The 21630-nt window shown below is 47.2% G+C and overlaps 1 protein-coding gene across 1 annotated transcript; it reads right to left on the bottom strand.

Annotated features, from left to right (window-relative positions):
• Positions 1 to 34: 34 nt before the first annotated feature.
• Positions 35 to 13692, bottom strand: NRBP1 (nuclear receptor binding protein 1). Its single transcript, XM_007971115.3, has 18 exons — positions 13567 to 13692; positions 8215 to 8444; positions 7903 to 8025; positions 7607 to 7708; positions 7134 to 7223; positions 6926 to 6966; positions 6461 to 6555; positions 4853 to 4936; positions 4590 to 4648; positions 4336 to 4434; positions 2378 to 2510; positions 1783 to 1888; positions 1589 to 1639; positions 1350 to 1485; positions 1110 to 1163; positions 960 to 1023; positions 671 to 726; positions 35 to 585 (listed from the first exon to the last, which is right to left on the bottom strand). Exons 2-18 carry the CDS (start codon positions 8422 to 8424, stop codon positions 481 to 483), a joined length of 1608 nt encoding a protein of 535 aa, XP_007969306.1. The 5' UTR covers positions 8425 to 8444; positions 13567 to 13692; the 3' UTR covers positions 35 to 480.
• Positions 13693 to 21630: the final 7938 nt, after the last annotated feature.

Raw genomic sequence — 21630 nt, 5'->3', positions numbered from 1 at the left:
TCCCCCTGGCGGGAAAGGCGCGAACACACGACGCTTTTAGCAAAAAGTAGACTTTTATTACAGCAGCAACTGAGGCGAATCGAATGGCCCCCCAGGGCCACCACTGCAGCACCACCTTTCTCTCCCGCCCCGGCCGCCCCAGCGGGATTGTAGAATTCGGCTCCCCTAGTGCCCGTGGGCCTCCTTTCCACACAGGCTGGGCGGGAGCCGGCAGATCAGCGACTAGCCCCCAACTAGAAGGCGGCTGCTGAGAAGGCCCAGGCCCACGTCTGTGCAAAACAAGTAAACAAAGTGCAGAGGGGAGGAAGAAAGGGGAGGGGGAGGATGATGCTCAGAACCAGGGAGCCCCCCCAGCCCTCCTGAATAATAAAGGAAGGAAGGGGCTTCACAGGGTAATACTGACTGGGGGGAAGGGATAGGAGGGCTGCAGCACGTCCAGGGACAGCCACAGCGCAGATCAGGGCCTGGCTCGAGTGAGCTCTAAGAGGAGACGGTGACAGCGGCTGAGTTGAGGGTACTGTTCCTGGCAAAATTGAACTTGTTCAAGGTCTCTTCTAGCAGAGAAGTCAGCCGGCTTTGGTCAGCCTGGGGAAGAAGAGCTCAGTGACATGGGGGCTGAGAGAAGAGAAGGCATGGGGGCAGCCAGGGCAGATGAAGGCAGAAACCTCACCTCACTAATGAAGCCCAGCTGCACCAGCTCAGCTGCCAACTCGGGGATGTTCTCATCTGACAGAGAAACAGGAGGGGGTGAGTACAGTATGGGACTGAGGGACCTAGGGCCCTTCAGACAGCCCCACCGGGGCTAAACTGTCAGATCCACCCACTGCTTTAGGGGCTAAGATAAGTCATTCTATGTGAGTCAATGTGTTACTGCCTTGTCACCTTTCCCACCCCTGAATATGTCCCTAAAAGATAAGGCTCATAGACTCTCCATCCTCTGAGGGAAAGGAGAGACTCACTTGGCATCAGGTCACAGCTCAGGTGCCGGTTCAGTTTGTCCTCCAGCTTCAGCAGAAGCGTCAGCTGGAGAATAGGACAGTCAGAAAATGAGACTCTTCTTCCCTACCCTCTGGCCACCAGCCCTGCACAACCCTAGCCCTGAGCCTTACATGGTGTTTGACTCCCTCCTCCACCGACTCAATGTTGCACTGCATCAGCACCACCTAGGGAAGGAAGAGAGGGTCACTCTAGAGACCTGTCCATAAAAAACCCAATACCTAGATGTCTTTCCAGCCCATAGGGCATGGCTGCTAGGGAGTATTTTCTCTAAAGAATAGAGCCTTATTTGAGATGTTCTCTCTCCCTTCCACCACAGCCATGGAGACAATCCACACCCACACAGCCCCCACCTTGCGAGTCTCCACCTCAGCTGGTTCAGGTGTCGGAGTCTTGACAGAGGGAGGCACAACAGGTGATGTCACCTCCTCCTGCTGTGGCTGCTGGGGCCGAGGCAGCCCAAAGGCTGTCAGAGGATAGATCCCATTCCTGGAGGAAGATGAAGACAGGTCACATGGGCTCTGTGAATGCCTTAGGATACCCAACCCTGCTTGCTTCCTCAAGAAAGCCTGCCTTCTCACTCTGCTCTCACCTGACATCTTCAAGGAATTTATCTAATTCCAGAGCTGGTGACTGAGAGTACCTGGAGGAGAAAAGAGAAAGGAGATGGAAGGAAGGAAACAAACAAAATAGCAAATTCAACCATTCCCAGAGAATGGGCAGTTTACAGAGCCTCAAGAGTGGTAGTGACCAATTTGCCCCTTTTAGACCCTCTCAGTTACTCACAAAGTCTGAACTGGTTCTCTTCCTGGTCCTGCAGGGATTTCAGCCAGTACAGCACTGGTATCCATGTTTTTGGTGATCTCCTCCAGAGCGTTCTCTGGGATCATGTCTGGATGGAGTGGGATGTTATGAAGGGACAGTCAGATTAAATGTCATAGAAGGTATGCAGGCAAAGGGGTAAAGAATCCCTTTGGAGGCCTGGCGCAGTGGCTCATGCCTGTAATCCCAGCACTTTGGGAAGCCGAGGTGGACAGATCACTTGACACCAGGAGTTCAAGACCAGCCTGGCCAACATGGCGAAACTCCATCTCTACTAAAAGTACAGAAATTAGGCAGGCATGGTGGCACATGCCTGTAATCCCAGCTATTCGGGAGGCTGAGGCACAAGAACCGCTTGACCCCGGGAGCTGGAAGTTGCAATGAGCTAAGATCAAGCCATTGCACTCCAGCCTGGGAGACAGAGTGAGACTCTGTCTCAAAAAAAAAAAAGAAAAAAAAAAGAATCCCCTTGGAAATAGAAGAGGAAAGCAAGCATGCCAGTGATAGTTACAGGGTTCCAGATTGGAAGACTATTCCCCATAGGGCCAAGAGGACTCACGTTGGTGTCCCACAATGCAGTGGGCAGCAAGGAGTTTGAGCGAGGGCACTTCAAACAATGCTGGATGGAACAGAAGTTCTCTGGCTGTTGGTCTGCGAGCAGGTTCAGACTGCAGGCACTTTTGAATGAATTCCTAGAAAAGAAAACAAGGAACTGGAGCAGGCATCTGGCAAGCCCCTCAATGTGTTCATCTTTATAACTCTCATTCTACTTAGCACAAGGCTTTGTACATAGTAGAGGCTCAGCACTTGCTGAGAAAACAATATATTGACAAATGCACCTGAAAGGGCTTCAAAAACTATAAGATATTATATGAAAGACACCATCCACTGCCTTTCTGGGTTTCTGGGTTTAATTATTTTTCTGCTCTCCAACCACAAGCTTTCTTTTTTCTTTAATGTTCACACTTTCTTTTTCCTTAGTTTCTACCTCTGCTTTATTAGCCAACTCACTGCCTATCTTCTATTCTAAATCTTGCCAAATTTAGCTTCTCTCTTCCCAAACTTACCCAATGTGATCAATATTCACCATCTTTTTTATTTCACAAGCCTAGTATCACAATTTCCTTTGCCCACAATCATTGAATTCACTCAATTTCCCAGGATTCCTCTACCCATTCTGCCTTATTTTTTTTTTTCTCTCTCTCTCTCTTTTTCCTGAGACAGGGTCTTGCTGTGTCACCCAGGTGGAGTATAGTGGCACAATCACAGCTCACTGCTGCTTCAACCTCCTGGGCTCAAGCAATCCTCCCACTTCAGCTTCCAGAGTAGCTGGGACCACAGGCATGTGCCACCACACCCAGCTAATTTTTATATTTTTTTCACAGAGATAGGTTTTTGCTATGTTGCCCAGGCTAGTCTCGAACTCCTGAGCTCGAGTGATCCTCCCACCTCAGCCTCCAAATATGCTGGGATTAAAAGTATGAGCCACCGTGCTCCACCGCCTCCTTTTCTACCTCCTGCACGTCCCATGACAATTAACTTGCTTTCCTGCTTTTAACCTTGAAGGCTAACAAGGTCACATACCTAATCTTTCACTTGAATACTCCACCTCAGTGTTGAAGTAGAAACTTACTCCACACTATCCTCCTGACTTCCCACTAGTCTTCTTTTCTCTCCTGTTCCCTATTATACTTATTTAACGAGTTACAAACTGTTCTTGTTTGGACTTTCCTGTCCAAGCTCTACTTACTATAGTCTTATCAACTGATTCATAACCTTATGTCTTTTAAATCTTGGCTCATTATTTCAGGTCACCATCCCTAACTAAAACTGTATAAATATAAAATCCCAAACAACTGGTTTAATTTAAATTGACTGATGTGCTTAAAAACATAAAAATGGCTGTCTGAGAATATACAGCAATTGCCTGAAGTAACCATCAAATTAATTTACCTCCATGTAGGCACATTTAAATTCACACACATTTTTTTTCTTTCTTTTTTTTTTTTGAGACAGTCTCGTTCTGTTGCCCAGACTGGAGTGCAGTAGCCCAATATCGGCTTACTGCAACCTCCGCCTCCCAGGTTCAAGCGTTTCTCTTGCCTCAGCCTCCCAAGTAGGTGGGACTATAGGCACACACCACCACACCCAGCTAGTTTTTGTATTTTTAGTAGAGACAGGGTTTCACCACGTTGGCCAAGCTGGTCTCAAACTCCTGACCTCAAGTGATCCGCCCGCCTCCGCCTCTCAAAGTCCTGGGATTACAGGTGTGAGCCACTGTGCCCAGCCAACACACAACTTTGAACCCCAGTATCATCCATCTTAACCCCTTAACCTATGTGTATGTATGCAAAAACATGGTAGGCACCTCCTAAGAAAATGTTTACAGATTTTGCGTGTCCTTTCTGTTTTATGTTCCCTAGATCTTAGGAGCATATGCCCAGTGGGTACAAAGGAAGAAAAACCAGAAGACATTTGAAGGTCAGTTGAGGAGGGAGTGATCCTGAAGATCCTTACCCTCTGTAATGGGTCTTCTAGAAGCTGGATGGCACTGCTGATGGCTTCCTGTGGCACATATGAGGACTCTCCATTGCCCTGAATCTCCAGCACTGCCATCTTCAGTGAGGAGGAATAAAAAAAAAGGAGACACCTAAGAATGTCAGTGCTCACACAATCACTCCTTCCAAGCCAGCGCCTTACTTGTCCTCCCTCCATTCCCCCTTCCATCTTCTCATTTGACCCCTTGCCCCCCTCCTCTCCAGTCTCCTCACCTCCAGTGCACACATGCCGAAGGAGTAGATGTCCACTGCTGTTGTCACATTAGTGACTTCTAGGAAAAACCGAGAAGGCTTTGGTTAATCAGAGGATTGGGGGCTAGGGTTGGCAGGAATGCCTTAGGAAAAAAAAAGAAAAAAATATTTTGTATGCTGGTAGAGAAGGCCTAGAAGTTTCAGTTATATTGCCTCTGTACCTCAAGTTATAAGGTGCAAAAGCAGGGGGATGAGAACAGGGCAGAGAAAGTAGGAAGGCTCACCTCCATACTCTGGTGCAAAGAAGTGTAGATTCTTCTGCTCTTCTCGACAAGTCTTCACATGATTGTTGATAGTGTCAGGAGCCACTGGGAGTAGGGGAGACACACACAATCTGACCACCATCAACGAGGAATAGTCTCACTCTAGAGAGAGGCCCCAAAAGCCAAATTCTCTCCTGAAGTCTCCTTTCTGGTGACCCTCAACAGGCACAAACATATCCCCTTTCCCATCCTGAACTATAGACCACACATGGACGCCACCTACCTCCCCTTTCTTAGGCCTGCTGCTTCTTATCTAATGTCCCTAAATCAGGAGCAACAAAAGCACCAGACTAAATTAACAGATACACAGGGACTTCTGGCTGGTCTAGAAGCAATGCAGTTTAAGGAAAAACTTTCACTTGTGCCCCGTTCACCTTCCCTAAATCCCAGGTACATCTAATCCCTACTCACATGAAAATATTTGGTTTTAGTTTTTTCATCCACCCTGCAAATAACATAAAAACACAGGCAGCCCTTCCTAATCTGGGACAATTGGAGACCTCAGGAACTTGGATAAATAAGGATAAGAAGTATTAACATACAACTCAGGAGGTAGCCTCCTTCTTACCCACCTTTGCTGAGTGAAACTCAAAAAGAGCTCAGAATTGAGCTAATACCCTTGAATCAGTTCCACTTTCAATCCACCAAAACTTTTTAGACTCCTATTCTACCCCCTTATTCCTCAACACTGCCTGCCACAGGGCTGAATGAGGAACCAGGACCAGGCCCAATTTGGACTCACTCAGATCATCAACAATGACTACAAGTCACAGAGAATCTGGGAGCACAGTATGATCTGGGAAACTAGCCTGATGATGAGGGGGAACATGAATCCAGGAGGTAAGTGGCCAGCCAGGCAGAATCCACAGGAAACAAGCAGGTTATGGAGGGGCAAGCAGGCGGAGGGCTGGCAGGGCAGAAGCTAAGCAGGCATAATTAGGCAGGGAAGATAGGGGAAGAGGGTTTGCTCCCACGACTGCATGCACTGGGCAGCCGCCAAGGGAGCAGAGGGAGCACAAACAGAGCCCCAAGTGGGGCAGAGGGAGCTCTCACCATTAGCAAAAATCCTATGAAAGACTGTTGGGAACAGAGCAGCCCGTAAGCGGGAGGGAGGAAAACAGAGAAAAGTTGTGAGCCATGGAGCAGCCAAGCCCCAGACAAATGGACACACAAATACCACACAGACACAGCACACAGAAATGTTGTACACTGCACACAAATACACAGCAAATGAAAGCACTCACAGCAGGCACAGCCTGGAACCTCCTCTGGCAGGGTCTGGCCCCAGGGCTCAAATCAAACCTCAAACCCATATCTCTTGCCCTTTCCCAACCTCCTATCAGTATCTCTGTATTGACCCTAATTTCCTTTCAAAAAGGTGTAAGATTATATATCCTATCCCCTCTCCACTAATTAACTGGCCTCTCCTATGAATTACTCCTAGCAAGGTCCTTTCTCTTCTCACCGGCCCACACCTCAGAATTTTGCTCTGTTATCCCCCATTCATCTTACCCCCATGGTTCCCAAATTCCCGAGGCTCCCCTGCCCAGAACCTCTCCCTCCCCTCACCAGAGCCAATCTTGATGAGTCCGTTGTGCTGGATGAAGATGGTGTCACAGGTCAGGTTCCCATGGATGATGGGGGGGTCACAGGAGTGCAGGTAGCTGTGGGGGCACTGGGCTGTTAGAGGGGCCACTGGGAAATTAAGGGCAAGGGGAACCCAAGGGTTAAGAGGAGCAAGGGCCAGGTCTCCTGCTGGTCACCATAAAGATAATCCCCACACTCTGAATCTCCATTATGCCTGATGATTTAAATAGCTGGATAAGCACTAGGAGAAAGAGGTAGGAGGTAAGTGTTGTGGTTAGGGCATTAGGATGCACCCTTTAAAAGACCCGTAGGGGGCCTAATCTTGACAGTATATGATTCAAAGAAAGTGGGGAGAGGCAGAATAGAACAGAAGAGTAGTGCCCTGAAATCTGTTTGGAGGAACTAAATCAGGAAATATGGGTAAGAAACTAACCAGGTACTACTTACCTTAGGGCAGAGAGGATTTGTGTGCACCAGCGCTTCCATGCCTGGAACAAAGTTTGATCCAAGGGTCAGCAGTAATTCCCTCTCTTAACTGTCTCCCACTAGCTCCTTCCATCCCTTCCTGATCAGCTTCATTATTAACACAGTAATTTTTAAGGACCACACCCTGCCCCACCCCGAGCCTAAAACTTTGTCTGTTCTCCTTCTATACCTTTTCATTCATGGTCTTGTGGTTCTTTTTGGTCTTCTTCAGAAATTGCTTCAGACTGCCAGATGACATGTATTCTGTGATAAAAATGACCTGGGGAGGCAAAGCATTTACTAAAAGGTCTTATAGTAGAAATGATCCCTTCCCTTGTAACAGATTTTAAATTTGAAAGTTTGTTAAAATTTCTCTCCTTTTGCTCTTAGCTTTACTTACTTAGACTAAATAGGGCAATAAAAACTACTAAGCAATAAAAGTTATGGGAAGAAGGAAGCAAAAGTTCACTCATTTTCTGCCCAATCTATAGCCATATAAAAGGCATAGGTGACAACTAAAGCCCTACTCTTATCGCCATTGCAGCTGATTCCAGTTCTGTTTCAAAACTACCTTGTTTTAATCTCTGAGTGTAAAACGAACAATAATAAATGTAGCTAGTCTCTTTGCAGTAAGTTCAGGAAATATGGGGAAAAAATTCTTACCCTGGCCTTGTTCTCTTTAATGTCAGCCCAATATTTGTGAAACTTAACAATGTTAAGATGCTCCAATTGAATCAGATTATCAAACACAGCACGAACCTTTTCCTGAGAGCAAGGGAGACAGTGGAATAACAGAGTTCATAAATCACTGTAATAATCCTGAGAAGCCATTCCCTGTCCCTCCCCAGAAATGAACTGACCCCAACATACTCTCCTCATGGGCAGCTTCCCAATACCAATTCCTCTCTAACATCAGTGTTCCAACATTCCCCAGGCTTCACCTTTTCAGCATTACCTACCTCCTGCAGCTTGTAGTTCTTGCGCTCAGAGAACTGTACCTCATTCCACACAACCTCTACACCTTCCTCTGTATCCATGGCCAGGTATGCACTGTCAATACCTGGTACATTCCGTTGATTCACCTGAGAAGAAATTCATATGAAAGACAATTAAAGTTATCTCGCAAATCCTCCATCTTAACACTCCATATGATCATCTCCTCCTAGCCCCCAACCTATTGAAGTTTGGTCAGCCTCTTTTAAGACTTCGCTCTTCCAGTTCTCACCTTTCCAGAATTCACTCCCCCAAGAGTGACTGTACCATCACCTTACCTCTTCTCGCCTCTTCTGCCAGCGCCCACAGGGCGACTCTTCCAAAATCTCAGACTCATCTTCACTTTCTTCTTCTTCCTCTGGGGAAGCAGCTGAGGTTGTGGAGGTCACAGGAGGTGACACTGATGTCAGGCCAGGAGCTGAAGATGAGGATTCTACCTTTGGGTCTGAGCCACTGCTGAGTACTGTCTGGGACTCCCCCTCCGACATGCTGGAAGGAACACTCAGGCCTGCATTGGTTGGGGCAAGTACAGAGGGAGAAGGCAGAGAGAGTCAGGATACATCTGTAAAGATTTAGTAATCCAGGCTGGACGCGGTGGCTCACGCCTGTAATCCCTTTGGGAGGCCGAGGTGGGCAGATCACCTGAGGTCAGGAGTTCAACATGGTGAAACCCCATCTCTACTAAAAATACAAAATTAGCTGGGTGTGGTGGCATGTGCCTGTAGTCCCAGCTACTCAGGAGACTGAGGCAGGAGAATTTTTTCTTTTTTTTTTTTTTGAGACGGAGTCTCACTCTGTTGCCCAGGCTGGAGTGCAGTGGCGCAATCTCTGCTTACTGCAAGCTCCGCCTCCTGGGTTCACACCATTCTCCCACCTCAGCCTTCCAAGCAGCTGGGACTACAGGCGCCCACCACACGCCCGGATAATTTTTTGTATTTTTAGTAGAGACGGGGTTTCACCGTGTTAGCCAGGATGGTCTCGATCTCCTGACCTCGTGATCCGCCCGCCATGGCCTCCCAAAGTGCTGGGATTACAGGCGTGAGCCACCGCACCCGGCCGAGAATTTTTTGAACCAGGGAGGTGGAGGTTGCAGTGAGCCGAGATCGTGCCACTGCACTCCAGCCTGGGTGACAGAGCAAGACCCCATCTCAAAAAAAAAAAAAAAAGAAAAATTTAGTAATCCAGTTGAGCACAGTGGCTCACCCCTATAATCCTAGCAATTTGAGAAGCCGAGGCAAGAGGTTCACTTGAGGCCAGGAGTTTGAGACCCAGCCTGGGCAACAAAGTGAGAGCCCATCTTTACAAAAAAAATTTAAAAATTAGCAGAGTGAGGCGGTACACAGCTATAGTCCCAGCTACCTGGGAGGCTGAAGGGAGAATCACTTGATTGCCCAGGAGTTTGAGGCTGCAGTGAGCTATGATCATGCCATTGGCTGGGCAACAGAGGGAGACCCTGTCTCAAAAAAATAAATAAATAAAAAGATTTAATAATCCTAATAACTTCATCTGCAAATTCAAAAGAAAACAGGCCAGGCACTTGAGACCAGCCTGGACAACATAACAAGACCCCAGTCTCTACACAAAATTTTTAAAAATTAAAAATAGGAAACACACACCACCTTTGTTTCCTTTAAATCCAAAATCAGAATCAGTCCTAAATACTGCAACATTAACTATTCTCCTAACTCAAGTCTAGAGAAGGTGAGCTATCATAGTTGAAGATGACCCACCTAGGAACGACAAATACAAGATTTACGGCAGTCCAACCTCACTTAGAGTCAGGTTCAAATCAACAGCAAAATCAGGTGCTCCATTCCTTCTCGGCAAATATTCATCCAACATGCTTCCCTTTGAATCCACAAGTACACCCTATTTGTACTGTGCTCAAGAATTAAGCTATGTGTGGCCAGGCACGGTGGCTCACACCTGTAATCCCAACACTTTGGGAGACTGAGGTAGGTGGATTACCTGAGGTCAAGAGTTCAGGACCAGCCTAACCAACATGGCAAAACCCTGTCTACTAAAAATAAAAAAATTAGCCGGGTGTGGTGGCACGCACCTATAGTCCCAGCTACTCAGGAGGCTGAAGCAGTAGAATCACTTAAACCCGGGAGGCAGAAGTTTCAGTGAGCTGAGATTGTGCCACTGCACTCCAGCTTGGGCAACAGAGTGAGACTCCATCTCAAAAATTAAAAACAAAAAAGCTGTATGGGTGCTATTCAGAACAGATGACTCCAGACTCCAAAATGTTGCACTGAGACAGCCTGAAGGCTGGACCTGTAGCACCCTCAGCCAACTTACCCAGCTGAAACCCTTGGCTAATTTATCCAGGTAGAACTAACTTTGGCATTCACTATCCATCCCTTCTCTACACAGAACAAGCCCGCCAGTCCATGGTGAGGCTACCCTTGGGGCAGGTGACTGGCAGTTGTTAGTGACTTCATCCCTGATGACCTCACCTTTCCTGTGATGTCACTGTGACAAATGAGTATTGGTTAACAACATTTTTTTTCACTCATTTGACAGATTTTTTTTAAGCACTTATTGTGGGCCAACCATTGAGCTAAGTCCTTGAGATACAATAACAAACAAAATAAATACCCACATTCAAGCAGCCACAAATTCAAGTCAGAGCTAAGACTTTTAAGCTTCCAGCTTTCATTTCATTCACATTGTTCAAAGGCTCTGAAGTTTCCATTCTCTGGGGCACTAGATCTGATATAGGTTATTTCTTTTTTGGCGGAGGGGATGGAATCTCACTCTGTTGCCCAGGCTGGAGTGCAGTGGTGTGATCTTGGCTCACTGCAACCTCCGCCTCCCAGGTTCAAGCGATTCTCCTGCCTCAGCCTCCCGAGTAGCTGGGACTACAGGCATGTGCCACCACATCGGGCTAATTTTTTGTATTTTTAGTAGAGATGGTGTTTCACCGTGTTAGCCAGGATGGTCTCGATCTCCTGACCTCATGATCCATCTGCCTCAGCCTCCCGAAGTGCTGGGATTACAGGCATGAGCCACCGCACTGGCCTAGGTTATTTCTTACAAATACAAATAACTCGGCCAGGCGCGGTGGCTCAAGCCTGTAATCCCAGCACTTTGGGAGGCCGAGACGGGCGGATCACGAGGTCAGGAGATCGAGACCATCCTAGCTAACACGGTGAAACCCTGTCTCTACTAAAAAATACAAAAAATTAGTCGGGCGTGGTGGCGGGCGCCTGTAGTCCCAGTCACTTAGGAGGCTGAGGCAGGAGAATGGCGTAAACCCGGGAGGCAGAGGTTGCAGTAAGCTGAGATCTGGCGATTGCATTCCAGCCTGGGCGACAGAGCAAGACTCCATCTCAAAAAAAAAAAAAAAAAAAAAACACACAAATACAAATACAAATAACTCAATGTACAACTTTTATAGAAAAAAGTATTATACAGCATAACTTTTTTTCAGGGTCATGGGTACTTGAAGAAAAAGAATTCTCAAGAGCTAAATGCCATTAACTTGTACAAAAAGTCGCAAGACAACCACTTAATGTTATTCTGTATCTCTAAGAACAAAGACTGTGAAGGACTTGGAACCTGTGTGTGCTTGGCTCAAGAGAGTGTTCTACAGTATGAAAGAGATACCCTGGGCCGGGCAAGCTGGCCCATGCCTGTAATCCCAGCACTTTGGGAGATGGTGGAGGCGGACTGCTTGAGCTCAAGAGATCAAGACCAGCCTGGGCAACAAAAATATACAAAAATTAGCAGAGTGTGTTGGCACATGTCTGTAATCCCAGCTTATTCAAGAGGCTGAACACGAGAATCACTTGAACTCAGGAGGCGGAGGTTGCACCGAGCCTAAATGGTGCCACTGCACCACAGCCTGGGTGAGAGAGTGAGAATATGACTCAAAAAAAAAAAAAAAGAAAGAAAAGACAAGACAAAGAAAGTGATACCCTGGAAAGTAAATGTGCTCCTCTAAGTTCAGAAGTCTCCAGTCAACACACCAATCTTTTAAAAAGTCCACATGTATTTTTAGAACTCTCTGATGCCCATTTGTGCCCATCTCTGCCCCCAATCTACACTACGTTTAACTCAACTCAGGAGATTTTTATTAGAAGACAGTCTAGTGAATACCAAAGAGCAATAGGCAGTACAGAGGAAATCTGGCAAGATATTCTTTCCGTATGTTATTTTCTAGATCCTGACTTATTCTAGAGAGATTTGCCAGGCGCGCTGGCTCATGCCTGTAATCCCAGCTACTTAGGAGGCTGAAGTGGGAGGATCGCTGGAGAGGGATTTAACTCAGCCAGCCAGGAAAGCTACTATCTGCCTGTTTTAGTAATCTACCAGAAAACTTCTGTTAGAGATCATGTTCCTTCATCCGAAAAGTAGCTAAGAAAATGGTAAGACACTATCAGTTACTTCCTTGAGCAGCTACATTCACTGAATGCATCTAGAATCTGAACTAAGTAAAATACTCAGCCAGATTACAATAGGAAATAACAGTAGAATTCTAATACAGGAAAGTTGTAGCCAATGGACTCCAAAGAAACTTCTGGACCCAGGCCACAAACAACTAATCCACAGTAGGGCACCACAGGAGACACCAAAACTTCATCAGAGATATGCCCTTGGAATTTGCTTACCGCCCACCCCACCACCTTCCTAATTTTTGTGACTTTTTGTCCCTTCCTAATTTTTCCTTCGCAGGCAAAATGAGGGCAGTGCCCGAGATCCTCCAGCACTCCTCTTATTGATGAAGAAACCTCTGCGACACTGGGAGTTTTGCCTCGGAGCCGCTGAGAGGTTTAAAAGAGATCACACACGGAAAAGCTCATATGCGCCCATAAGGGGATTCTCCTTGCCGCCTCCAGCCACCCTGAGACATGCAGTGTTCACTTTGGAGTAATGCAGATCGCCTTGCAAAGTTTTTCCCCGAGACTTTCGTTTATTGGACAGCAGCCCCTCTGCGTGTCAGCTCCTCTCCAAGAGCTCGCGGGCCCGGGCCTCTCAGCTGTCCTCACCCTGAGCGGACAAGAGGGCCTCTGAGACCCGCAGCACTGTCCAGTGGGAAATAAAACCGCTCAGGAGAGGAACCTGGCCCCTAGAATTTCACACTCCAACAGGTCGCATGCCCTGCGCCTGGAAGGCAGCGACGGCCCGCGCAGGCACCAGGCTGGGGCCCAGGGAGCCAGCGGCGGCCACCTCATCAAAGGCCGGCCCGGCAGCGCAGTCAGGGGCGCAGGCCACGCCCCCGCGCAGTCGGCGCACCGCCCCGCGAGCAGGCCTGGCCAGGCCGCCGCGCTTCCGCAGGCCGCCGGGCCGCGACCGCCGCCCCCGCCCCCGCCCCCGCCCGCCGGGCCCCGCCTCTCGCAGCCGGAGTTCCAAGCGAACGCCAGGGCCTCCCGACCCGCGCCCGCAGAATTCCGGGGCGCCGCCGCCAAGCCAGAGAGGCCGGGGAGGCACAGGCACGGACTGCGGGGCCGAAGCGGCCCCTCGGCTCCAGCAGGCAGGGCCCGATCGGGCCTGGGCTACTGAGGGAGCAGGGCCGCCTTCAGCACCCGCCTGGCGGGTCCCACCGTCCCGGGCCTCGGAGGCCGATCCTTCCGTCCTCTCGCGAACCGCCTCCTCCCGGGGCCCTCTTTTCCCTGGGCGCTCACCTCCCGACTCCGCGCCCCGCAGCCTGCGCTTCAGCTCCAGCTCGGGTTCCGGGGCCCCGGATCACAGCGACTCCCTCACAGCTGCGCTCCGCAGCGCAACCGAACTGCGGGCCCCGCCCTCGCGGCGTCCCGACCAACAGATGGGCGGTGCCGCACCGCCGGCAGGTTTCCATTGGGCGACGTTCTCGATGGGCGGGGCCCGGCCGCCGGGAGCTCGCTGGGGTAGGCTTCCACTCGCTCTCCTCCCCTTGCGCCGGTCCGGCCGAGACCTCTCAGAGGGGTTGGTGTTTTCGGTCCCAGCTGGGGCTTGTCTCTCTGTCCACCCCACCGCCCGGTCCAGGTGCCCCAGATGGTTCCGCTGGACGCAGGGAAGGCCTCCTCCCTCTTCTTGAAGGCGCCATGACAGTTCTAATGCCCCGAAAAGACAAAAGGAGCGAAAGACGTAGCCTCGGTCCGAGAGGAGCTCTCCCACCCCAGTCCCCGCCTGCATTATTTTGGAACGAGACTGTTGTGCAGGACGCCAGTTCTCTGGAAAGCTTTTAAAAATTACCTAATACTGAAATTAGTAGTTAACTCTTTGTGATTGCATAGCACTATTTGCTTAAACTTTGTGAGAGGTTTTCACAGATGTTATTTCATTTGATCCTCATAAGAACGAACTCATTAAAATTGTCATTCAATGGTAGTTGACAAATGCAAAAACCTGAATCAGAGTTATTAAGCTATTGACCGAAAGTTAAGTTGGTAAGAGCCAAGTCTAGAAGCCGAAACAGTAAACTTCCTCAAAGGAGACTACGTTGAGAAGATGTTTGGAAAGAATTTAGATTGGTTTCGAGTTAGTGGAAAGAAAAGATGATAAATTCTGGACGAGCTATTGATCTGTGAAAACTAAGCGCGGAGCCTTCAGGATGGAAGTTCACTCTGCCCTTCGACGTGTATGATGGAGGGAAGACGATGAATCAATCAACAGAACTTGGGAATGTCACAATCACCAAATTTTACTGTCCTTAAAGGGAATCTCTAATCCTGTTTCACTGGGAGAAAGGACATCTAGCAGAAACCCTCTCGTTTTCTCATCACCTCAAAATATTCATTTTTAAAACCAATCTTTCGGTCGGGCGCGGTGGCTCACGCCCAGCACTTTGGGAGGCCTAGGTGGGCAGATCACTTGAGGTCAGGAGTTCGAGACTAGCTTGGTCAACGTAGTGAAACTCCATCTCTACTAAAAATACAAAAATTAGCCGGGCGAGGTAGCACATGTCTATTCTCTCAAGCTACTTGGGAGGCTGAAGTGGGAAGATCACTTGAGTCCAGGAGGCAAGAGGTTGCGGTAAGCCAAGATTGCACCACTACGCTCCAGCCTGGGCAACAGAGTGTGAGAATCCGTCTCAAAAAAAAAATATATATATATATATATGTATGTATATATGTATATATGTGTATGTGTGTGTGTGTATATATATGTGTGTGTGTATATATATATTGCCCTTCTTTCCTTGATTCTTTTATCTTTGGAAGAGGGGGACTCAAACACCCTTTCTAAAATCTGATGTAACTTATGGGCCTTCTCTTGTATTTTAAAAAATGCATTCACCCAACAAATTTAGGATACAATTTCAGGAAATTGAGGTTAAGAATCTTTGCTTTGGGCTGGGCGCGATGGCTCACAGCTGTAATCCCAGTACTTTAGGAGACTGAGGCGGGCCGATCATTTGAGGTCAGGAGTTCAAAACCAGCCTGGCCAGCATGGTGAAACCTCGTCTCTACTAAAAATACAAAAATTAGCCAGGCGTGCTGCTGGGCTCCTGTAATCCCAGCTGCTCAGTAGGCTGAGGCAGGAGAATCACTTGAACCCAGGAGGCAGAGGTTGCCGTGAGCTGAGATCAGGCCACTGCATTCCAGCCTGGGTGACAAGAGCAACACTCCATCTAAAAAAAAAAAATCTTGGTTCTAATCTCAAAGGAAAAGATTAACCTTTCCTCCCTGTGGGCTCAAAAGCAATTGGAACACCTAGTCCAGGGTAAACATTCATTAAATATCAGTTCATGTTATCATTAGAGTTTCCCATTCTCTTCTGCCTAGGGCCTTATCATTATCAACCTTCCCTTTTCAACTAGGTCCTTTCAAGTATGCATAGAGGACCCTTTGGCATCCTCTAGCTCTCATTTTTAACCCTTCATTACATTTAAAATGATCAAATACTGCCTGCATTTTCACCACCTCATGTATTTATTTTTTCCTACTTATAAAAATAATACATGCTCATTGCCAAAAAACAACCTGAAAATATTCCCAAAACTATTTTAGTATAATGTAATATTTGTATAGTAGTTTCTATGTATTAGGCACTTTTAATTGCTTTATGACAACAGTAATATGAATATTAACAATTTCTATAGAAAGTGAAATCTCTTATAATCCTACTTCCCCCAATAATTAAGACTTTGGTGTATTTTATTTTTATTTTTATTTATTTATTTATTTTTGAGACTGAGTCTCGCTCTGTTGCCCAGGCTAGAATTCAGTGTTGCGATATTGGCTCACTGCAACCTCCACCTCCCAAGTTCCAGATATTCTCCTAGCCTCAGCCTCCCAAGTAGCTGGGACTACAGGCGCGTGCCACCATGCCTGGCTAATTTTTTGTATATTTAGTAGAGACGAAGTTTCACCGTGTTAGCCAGGATGGTCTCGATCTTCTGACCTCGTGATCCACCCACCTTGGCCTCCCAAAGTGCTGGGATTACAGGCATGAGCCACTGTGCCCGGCCTTTTATTTTTATTTTTCTAAGTATATATTCACATATGTGTATATAATTTTAAATGAAAACAAGTTTATACTACATAACCTTTTTCACTTTTTTCTATGGGGTGCACATGGCACTATTTTAATTTTTTAACCACTACTTTTTTACTTTACTAGGTTTTTTCTTTGTTTGTTTGTTTTTGTTTTGTTTTTTTGAGACGGAGTCTCGCTTTGTCACCAGGCTGGAGTGCAGTGGCGTGGTCTTGGCTCACTGCAACCTCTGCCTCCTGGGTTCAAGAGATTCTCCTGCCTCAGCCTCCCAAGTAGCTGGGATTACAGGCAAGCACCACCATGCCCAGCTAATTTTTGTATTTTTAGTAGAGATGGGTTTTCACCATGTTGACCAGGCTGGTCTTGAACTCCTGACCTCGTGATCCGCCCGCCTCGCCCTCCCAAAGTGCTGGGATTACAGGTGTGAGCCTGAGCCACCACACCCGGCCTTTTTTATTTTTTGAAGACAGGAGTCTCACTCCGTCACCCAGGCTGGAGTGCAGTGACTCAGTCTCAGCTAACTGCCACCTCCACCTCCCAGGTTCAAGCGATTCTCATGCCTCAGCCTCCCAAGTAGGTGGGACTATAGGTGTGTGCCACCATGCCCAACTAATTTTTATATTTTTAGTAGAGAAAGAGTTTTACCGTGTTGCCCGGGCTCGTCTTGAACTTCTGAACTCAGGCAATCCACCCGCCTCGGCCTCCCAAAGTGCTAGGATTACAGGCGTGAACCACCGTGCCCGACCCTTTACTGGTTAATTTTTAACCAGCAGAATATTCCACTGTCCAAATGTGCCAGCATTTACTTAGTAACTACCTGTGGACATTGGGATAACATTCATTATTTATTATCATAAATAAAGCAGCAGTGAACATTTAACTACATATATCTTTTTTTTCTTTTTTTTTTTTTTTTTGAGATGGAGTCTCGCTCTGTCACCCGGGCTACAGTTCAGTGGCATGATCTTGGTTCACTGCAACCTCTGCCTCCCAGGTTCAGGCGACTCTCCTACCTCAGCCTTCTGAGTAGCTGGGATTACAGGCATGTGCCACCATCCCCAGCTAATTTTTTGTATTTTTAGTAGAGATGGGGTTTCTCCATGTTGGTCAGGCTGGTTTCAAACTCCTGACCTCAGATGATCCGCCCAAATCCCAGGCCTCCCAAAGTGCTGGGATTACAGGCGTGAGCCACCGCACCCAGCCGATTTTTATACATTCTTAAAACTGGAATTGCTGAGTCAAAAGCTAAGAACATGCATATTAGAATGGACAAATTCCAGAACACTGGCCACACCATATGCTGGTGAGGATGTGGAGCAACAGGAACTCTCATTAATTGCTGATAGGAATGCAAATAGAACAGCCACTTTGGAAGACAGTTTGACGGTTTCTTACAAAACTAAACATAATCTTACCATATGATCCAGCAATTGCACTCCTTGGTATTTTATTTACCCAGAGGAGCTGAAAACTTATGTCCACACGAAAATGTGCACATGAATGTTTATGGCAGCTTTATTCATAATTGCCAAAAGTTAGATGCAACCAAGATGTCCTTCAGTAGATGAATGGATAAATTGCGGTACATCCAGACAATGGAATATTATTCAATGCTAAAAAGAAATGGCTGGGAGCAGTGGCTCACGCCTGTAATCCCAGCACTTTGGGAGGCCGAGGCGGGTGGATCACGAGGTCAGGAGATCCAGGCCATCCTGGCTAACACAGTGAAACCCCATCTCTACTAAAAATACAAAAAATTAGCCAGGCGTTGTGGCGGGCACCTGTAGTCCCAGCAACTCAGGAGGCTGAGGCAGGAGAATGGCATGAACCCGGGATGCGGAGCTTGCAGTGAGCTGAGATTGCACCACTGCACTACAGTCTGGGCGACAGAGCAAGACTCCGTCTCAAAAAATAAATAAATAAATAAAATAAGTAGTGAAAAAAAAAAAAAAGGCATCTGGCTATGGCGGTTCATGCCTGTAATCCCAGCATTTTGGAAGGCCAAGGTGGGATGATCACTTGAACCCAGGAGTTTGAGATCAGCCTGGGCAACATAGTGAGACCCTGTCTCTATAAAAGAATGTTTTTGGCCGGGCGCGGTGGCTCACGCCTGTAATCCCAGCACTTTGGGAGGCCGAGGGGGCAGACCACGAGGTCAGGAGATCGAGACCATCCTGGCTAATATGGTGAAACCCCGTCTCTACTAAAATTACAAAAAAATTAGCCGGGCGTGGTGGCAGGCGCCTGTAGTCCCAGCTACTTGGGAGGCTGAGGCAGGAGAATGGCGTAAGCCAGGGAGGCGGAGCTTGCAGTGAGCCGAGATCGCACCACTGCACTCCAGCCTGGGTGACAGAGCAAGACTCTGTCTCAAAAAAAAAAAAAAAAAATTTTTTTTTTCATAATTAGCCAGGCATGGTGACATGCTCCTACAGTTCCAGCTACTTAGTAGGTTGAGGCAGGAGGATCGCTTTAGCCTAGGAGGTCAAGGTTGTGGTGAGCCGTGATCGTACCACTACACTCCAGCCTCAATAACAGAGCAAGAAACTCTGGTATAGAGAGAACAATGAATATAACTTTGGGTACATTAATAGGAAGAGGAATAGAAAGTAAAGATAGAGGAGAAAAATTAAGATAAGAAACAGAGAGAAATGAAATAAATCAATATTATGAAAAGGAAGTGAGTAAAAAGTTTTAAGAAAGCGCTGTTCAGTAATCCCGAATGCTGAAGTGATCATGGAGAATTCAGAATGAAAAAGAGCTAGGCCTGGCGTGGTGGTTCACGCCTGTAATCCCAGCACTTTGGGAGGCCGAGGCAGGCGGATCATGAGGTCAGGAGATTGAGACCAGCCTGGCTAACACGGTGAAACCCTGTCTCTACTAAACAAATACAAAAAATTAGCTAGGTGTGGTGGCGGGCGCCTGTAATCCCAGCTACTCAGGAGGCTGAGGCAGGAGAATGGTGTGAACCCGGGAGGCGGAGCTTGCAGTGAGTCGAGATTGTGCCACTGCACTCTAGCCTGGACAACAGAGCGAGACTCCGTCCCAAATAAATAAAGAAATAATGAATGAATGAATGAATGAATGAATGAATGAAAAAGAGCTTTGCAGTAGAAACTTGTAATAAATTGAGAGTAAAATTCCAGTAGCCAGAGGATGAAATTAACATTGTAGGAGATTGGGAAGACAATAGAATTTTTCCGATGTACAAAGAGCCCTTACGAGCCAGAAAGAAAAAAAATGATCAACGCAGTAAAGATATAAACAAAAAAACTTGAATAGGCAAGAAATTGAAGAGGAAATACAACTGGGCAATAAACATATGAAAAGATGTTTAGCTTCACTTATAATTAAATAAATGCAAATTAAAACAGCATATCTTTTTTTAATTAATGTATCATCAAAGTTAAAAAGATTGATGTTACTCGGGTGGGCACAGTGGCTCACGCCTGTAATCCCAACACTTTGGGAGGCCGAGACAGGCAGATCACGAGGTCAGGAGATTGAGACCATCCTGGCTAACACAGTGAAACCCCGTCTCTACTAAAAATACAAAAATTAGCTGAGCGTGGTGAAACATGCCTGTAGTCCCAGCTACTCTCGGGAGGCTGAGGCAGGAGAATCACTTAAACCTGGCAAACCTGGGAGGCGGAGGTTGCAGCGAGCCAAGATCATGCCATTGCCATTCAGCCTGGGCAACAGAGTGCGAGTCTGTCTCAAAAAAAAAAAAACAAAAAAAGGGCCGGGCGCGGTGGCTCAAGCCTGTAATCCCAGCACTTTGGGAGGCCGAGACGGGCGGATCACGAGGTCAGGAGATCGAGACCATCCTGGATAACCTGGTGAAACCCCGTCTCTACTAAAAAATACAAAAAACTAGCCGGGCGAGGTGGCGGGCGCCTGTAGTCCCAGCTACTTGGGAGGCTGAGGCAGGAGAATGGCGTAAACCCGGGAGGCGGAGCTTGCAGTGAGCCGAGTTCCTGCCACTGCACTCCAGCCTGGGCGACAGAGCAAAGACTCCGTCTCAAAAAAAAAAAAAAAAAAAAAAAAAAAGATTGGTATCACTCAGTGTTGGTAAGGATGCAGGGGAATAGGAACTCTAACATTATCTGGATGGTATATTTTTGAAAAGCAACTTGGCAATTTCTATTCAAATTTAAGATGTTCTTAGCCTTTTAAGTTTTTTTTTTAATTTATTTTTGAGAATTCTCCATACTGTTGTCCATAATGGTAGTACCAATTTATATTCCCACCAATAGTGTATGAGAAGAGTTCTCTTTTCTCTTTTCCCCACATCCTCACCAATACTTGTTATCTTTTGTCTTTTCTTATAACAGCCATTATAACAGGTGTGAGGTGATATCGTACTGTGATTTTGATTTGCATTTCCCTGATTATTAGAGCACTTTTTTCATATATCTGTTAGCCATTTATATATCTTCTTTTGAGAAATGTCTATTCAGGTACTTTGTCCTCCTTTTTTTTTGAGACGGAGTTTCACCCTTGTTGCCCAGGCCAGAGTGCAATGGTGCAGTCTTGGCTCACTGCAACCTCCGCCTACCGGGTTCAAGCAGTTCTCTTGCCTCAGCCTCCCAAGTAGCGGATTACAGGCACCTGCCACCATACCTGGCTAATTTTGTATTTTTAGTAGAGATGGTTTTTCACCTTGTTGGTCAGGCTGCTCTCAAACTCCTGACCTCAGGTGACCTGCCCGCCTTGGCCTCCCAAAGTGCTGGGATTACAGGCATGAGCCACCGTGCCCAGCCCTTTGCCCATTTTTAAAATTGGATTGTTTTCTTGGATTGTTTTCTTTCCTTTCCTTTTTTTTCTTTTTTTTTTTTTGAGACGGAGTCTCGCTCTGTCGCCAAGGCTGGAGTGCAATGTAATGATCTCGGCTCACTACAACCTCTGCCTCCCGGGTTCAAGCGATTCTCCTGCCTCAGCCTGCTAAGTAGCTGGGATTACAGGCATGCACTGCCACATTAGGCTAATTTTTTTTTTTTTTTTTTTAAGACAGTCTCACTCTGTCACCCTGGCTGGAGTGCAGTGGTGTGATCTCAGCTCACTGCAAGCTCCACTCCCAGGTTCACACCATTCTCCTGCCTCAGCCTCCCAAGTAGCTGGGACTACAGGCACCTGCCGCGATGCCCAGCTAATTTTTTTGTGTTTTTAGTAGAGACAGGGTTTCACTGTATTAGCCAGAATGGTCTCAATCTACTGACTTCGTGATCTGTCCTCCTCGGCCTCCCAAAGTGCTGGGATTACAGGCATGAGCC

The sequence above is a fragment of the Chlorocebus sabaeus genome, chromosome 14, assembly GCF_047675955.1.
Source record: "Chlorocebus sabaeus isolate Y175 chromosome 14, mChlSab1.0.hap1, whole genome shotgun sequence".
NCBI classification, from domain to species: Eukaryota; Metazoa; Chordata; class Mammalia; order Primates; family Cercopithecidae; genus Chlorocebus; species Chlorocebus sabaeus.
This window is presented reverse-complemented; position numbering and strand designations above follow the sequence as displayed.

Coding starts and splice junctions, on each gene's coding strand:
- NRBP1 (XM_007971115.3), bottom strand. CDS start 8,424: ATGTCGGAGGGGGAGTCCCAGACAGTACTCAGCAGTGGCTCAGACCCA. Junction 8,026..8,214: donor GGCAGAAGAGGCGAGAAGAG/GTAAGGTGATGG, acceptor ATTTCTTCTCAG/GTGAATCAACGGAATGTACC. Junction 7,224..7,606: donor TTAAAGAGAACAAGGCCAGG/GTAAGAATTTTT, acceptor TTGCCTCCCCAG/GTCATTTTTATCACAGAATA.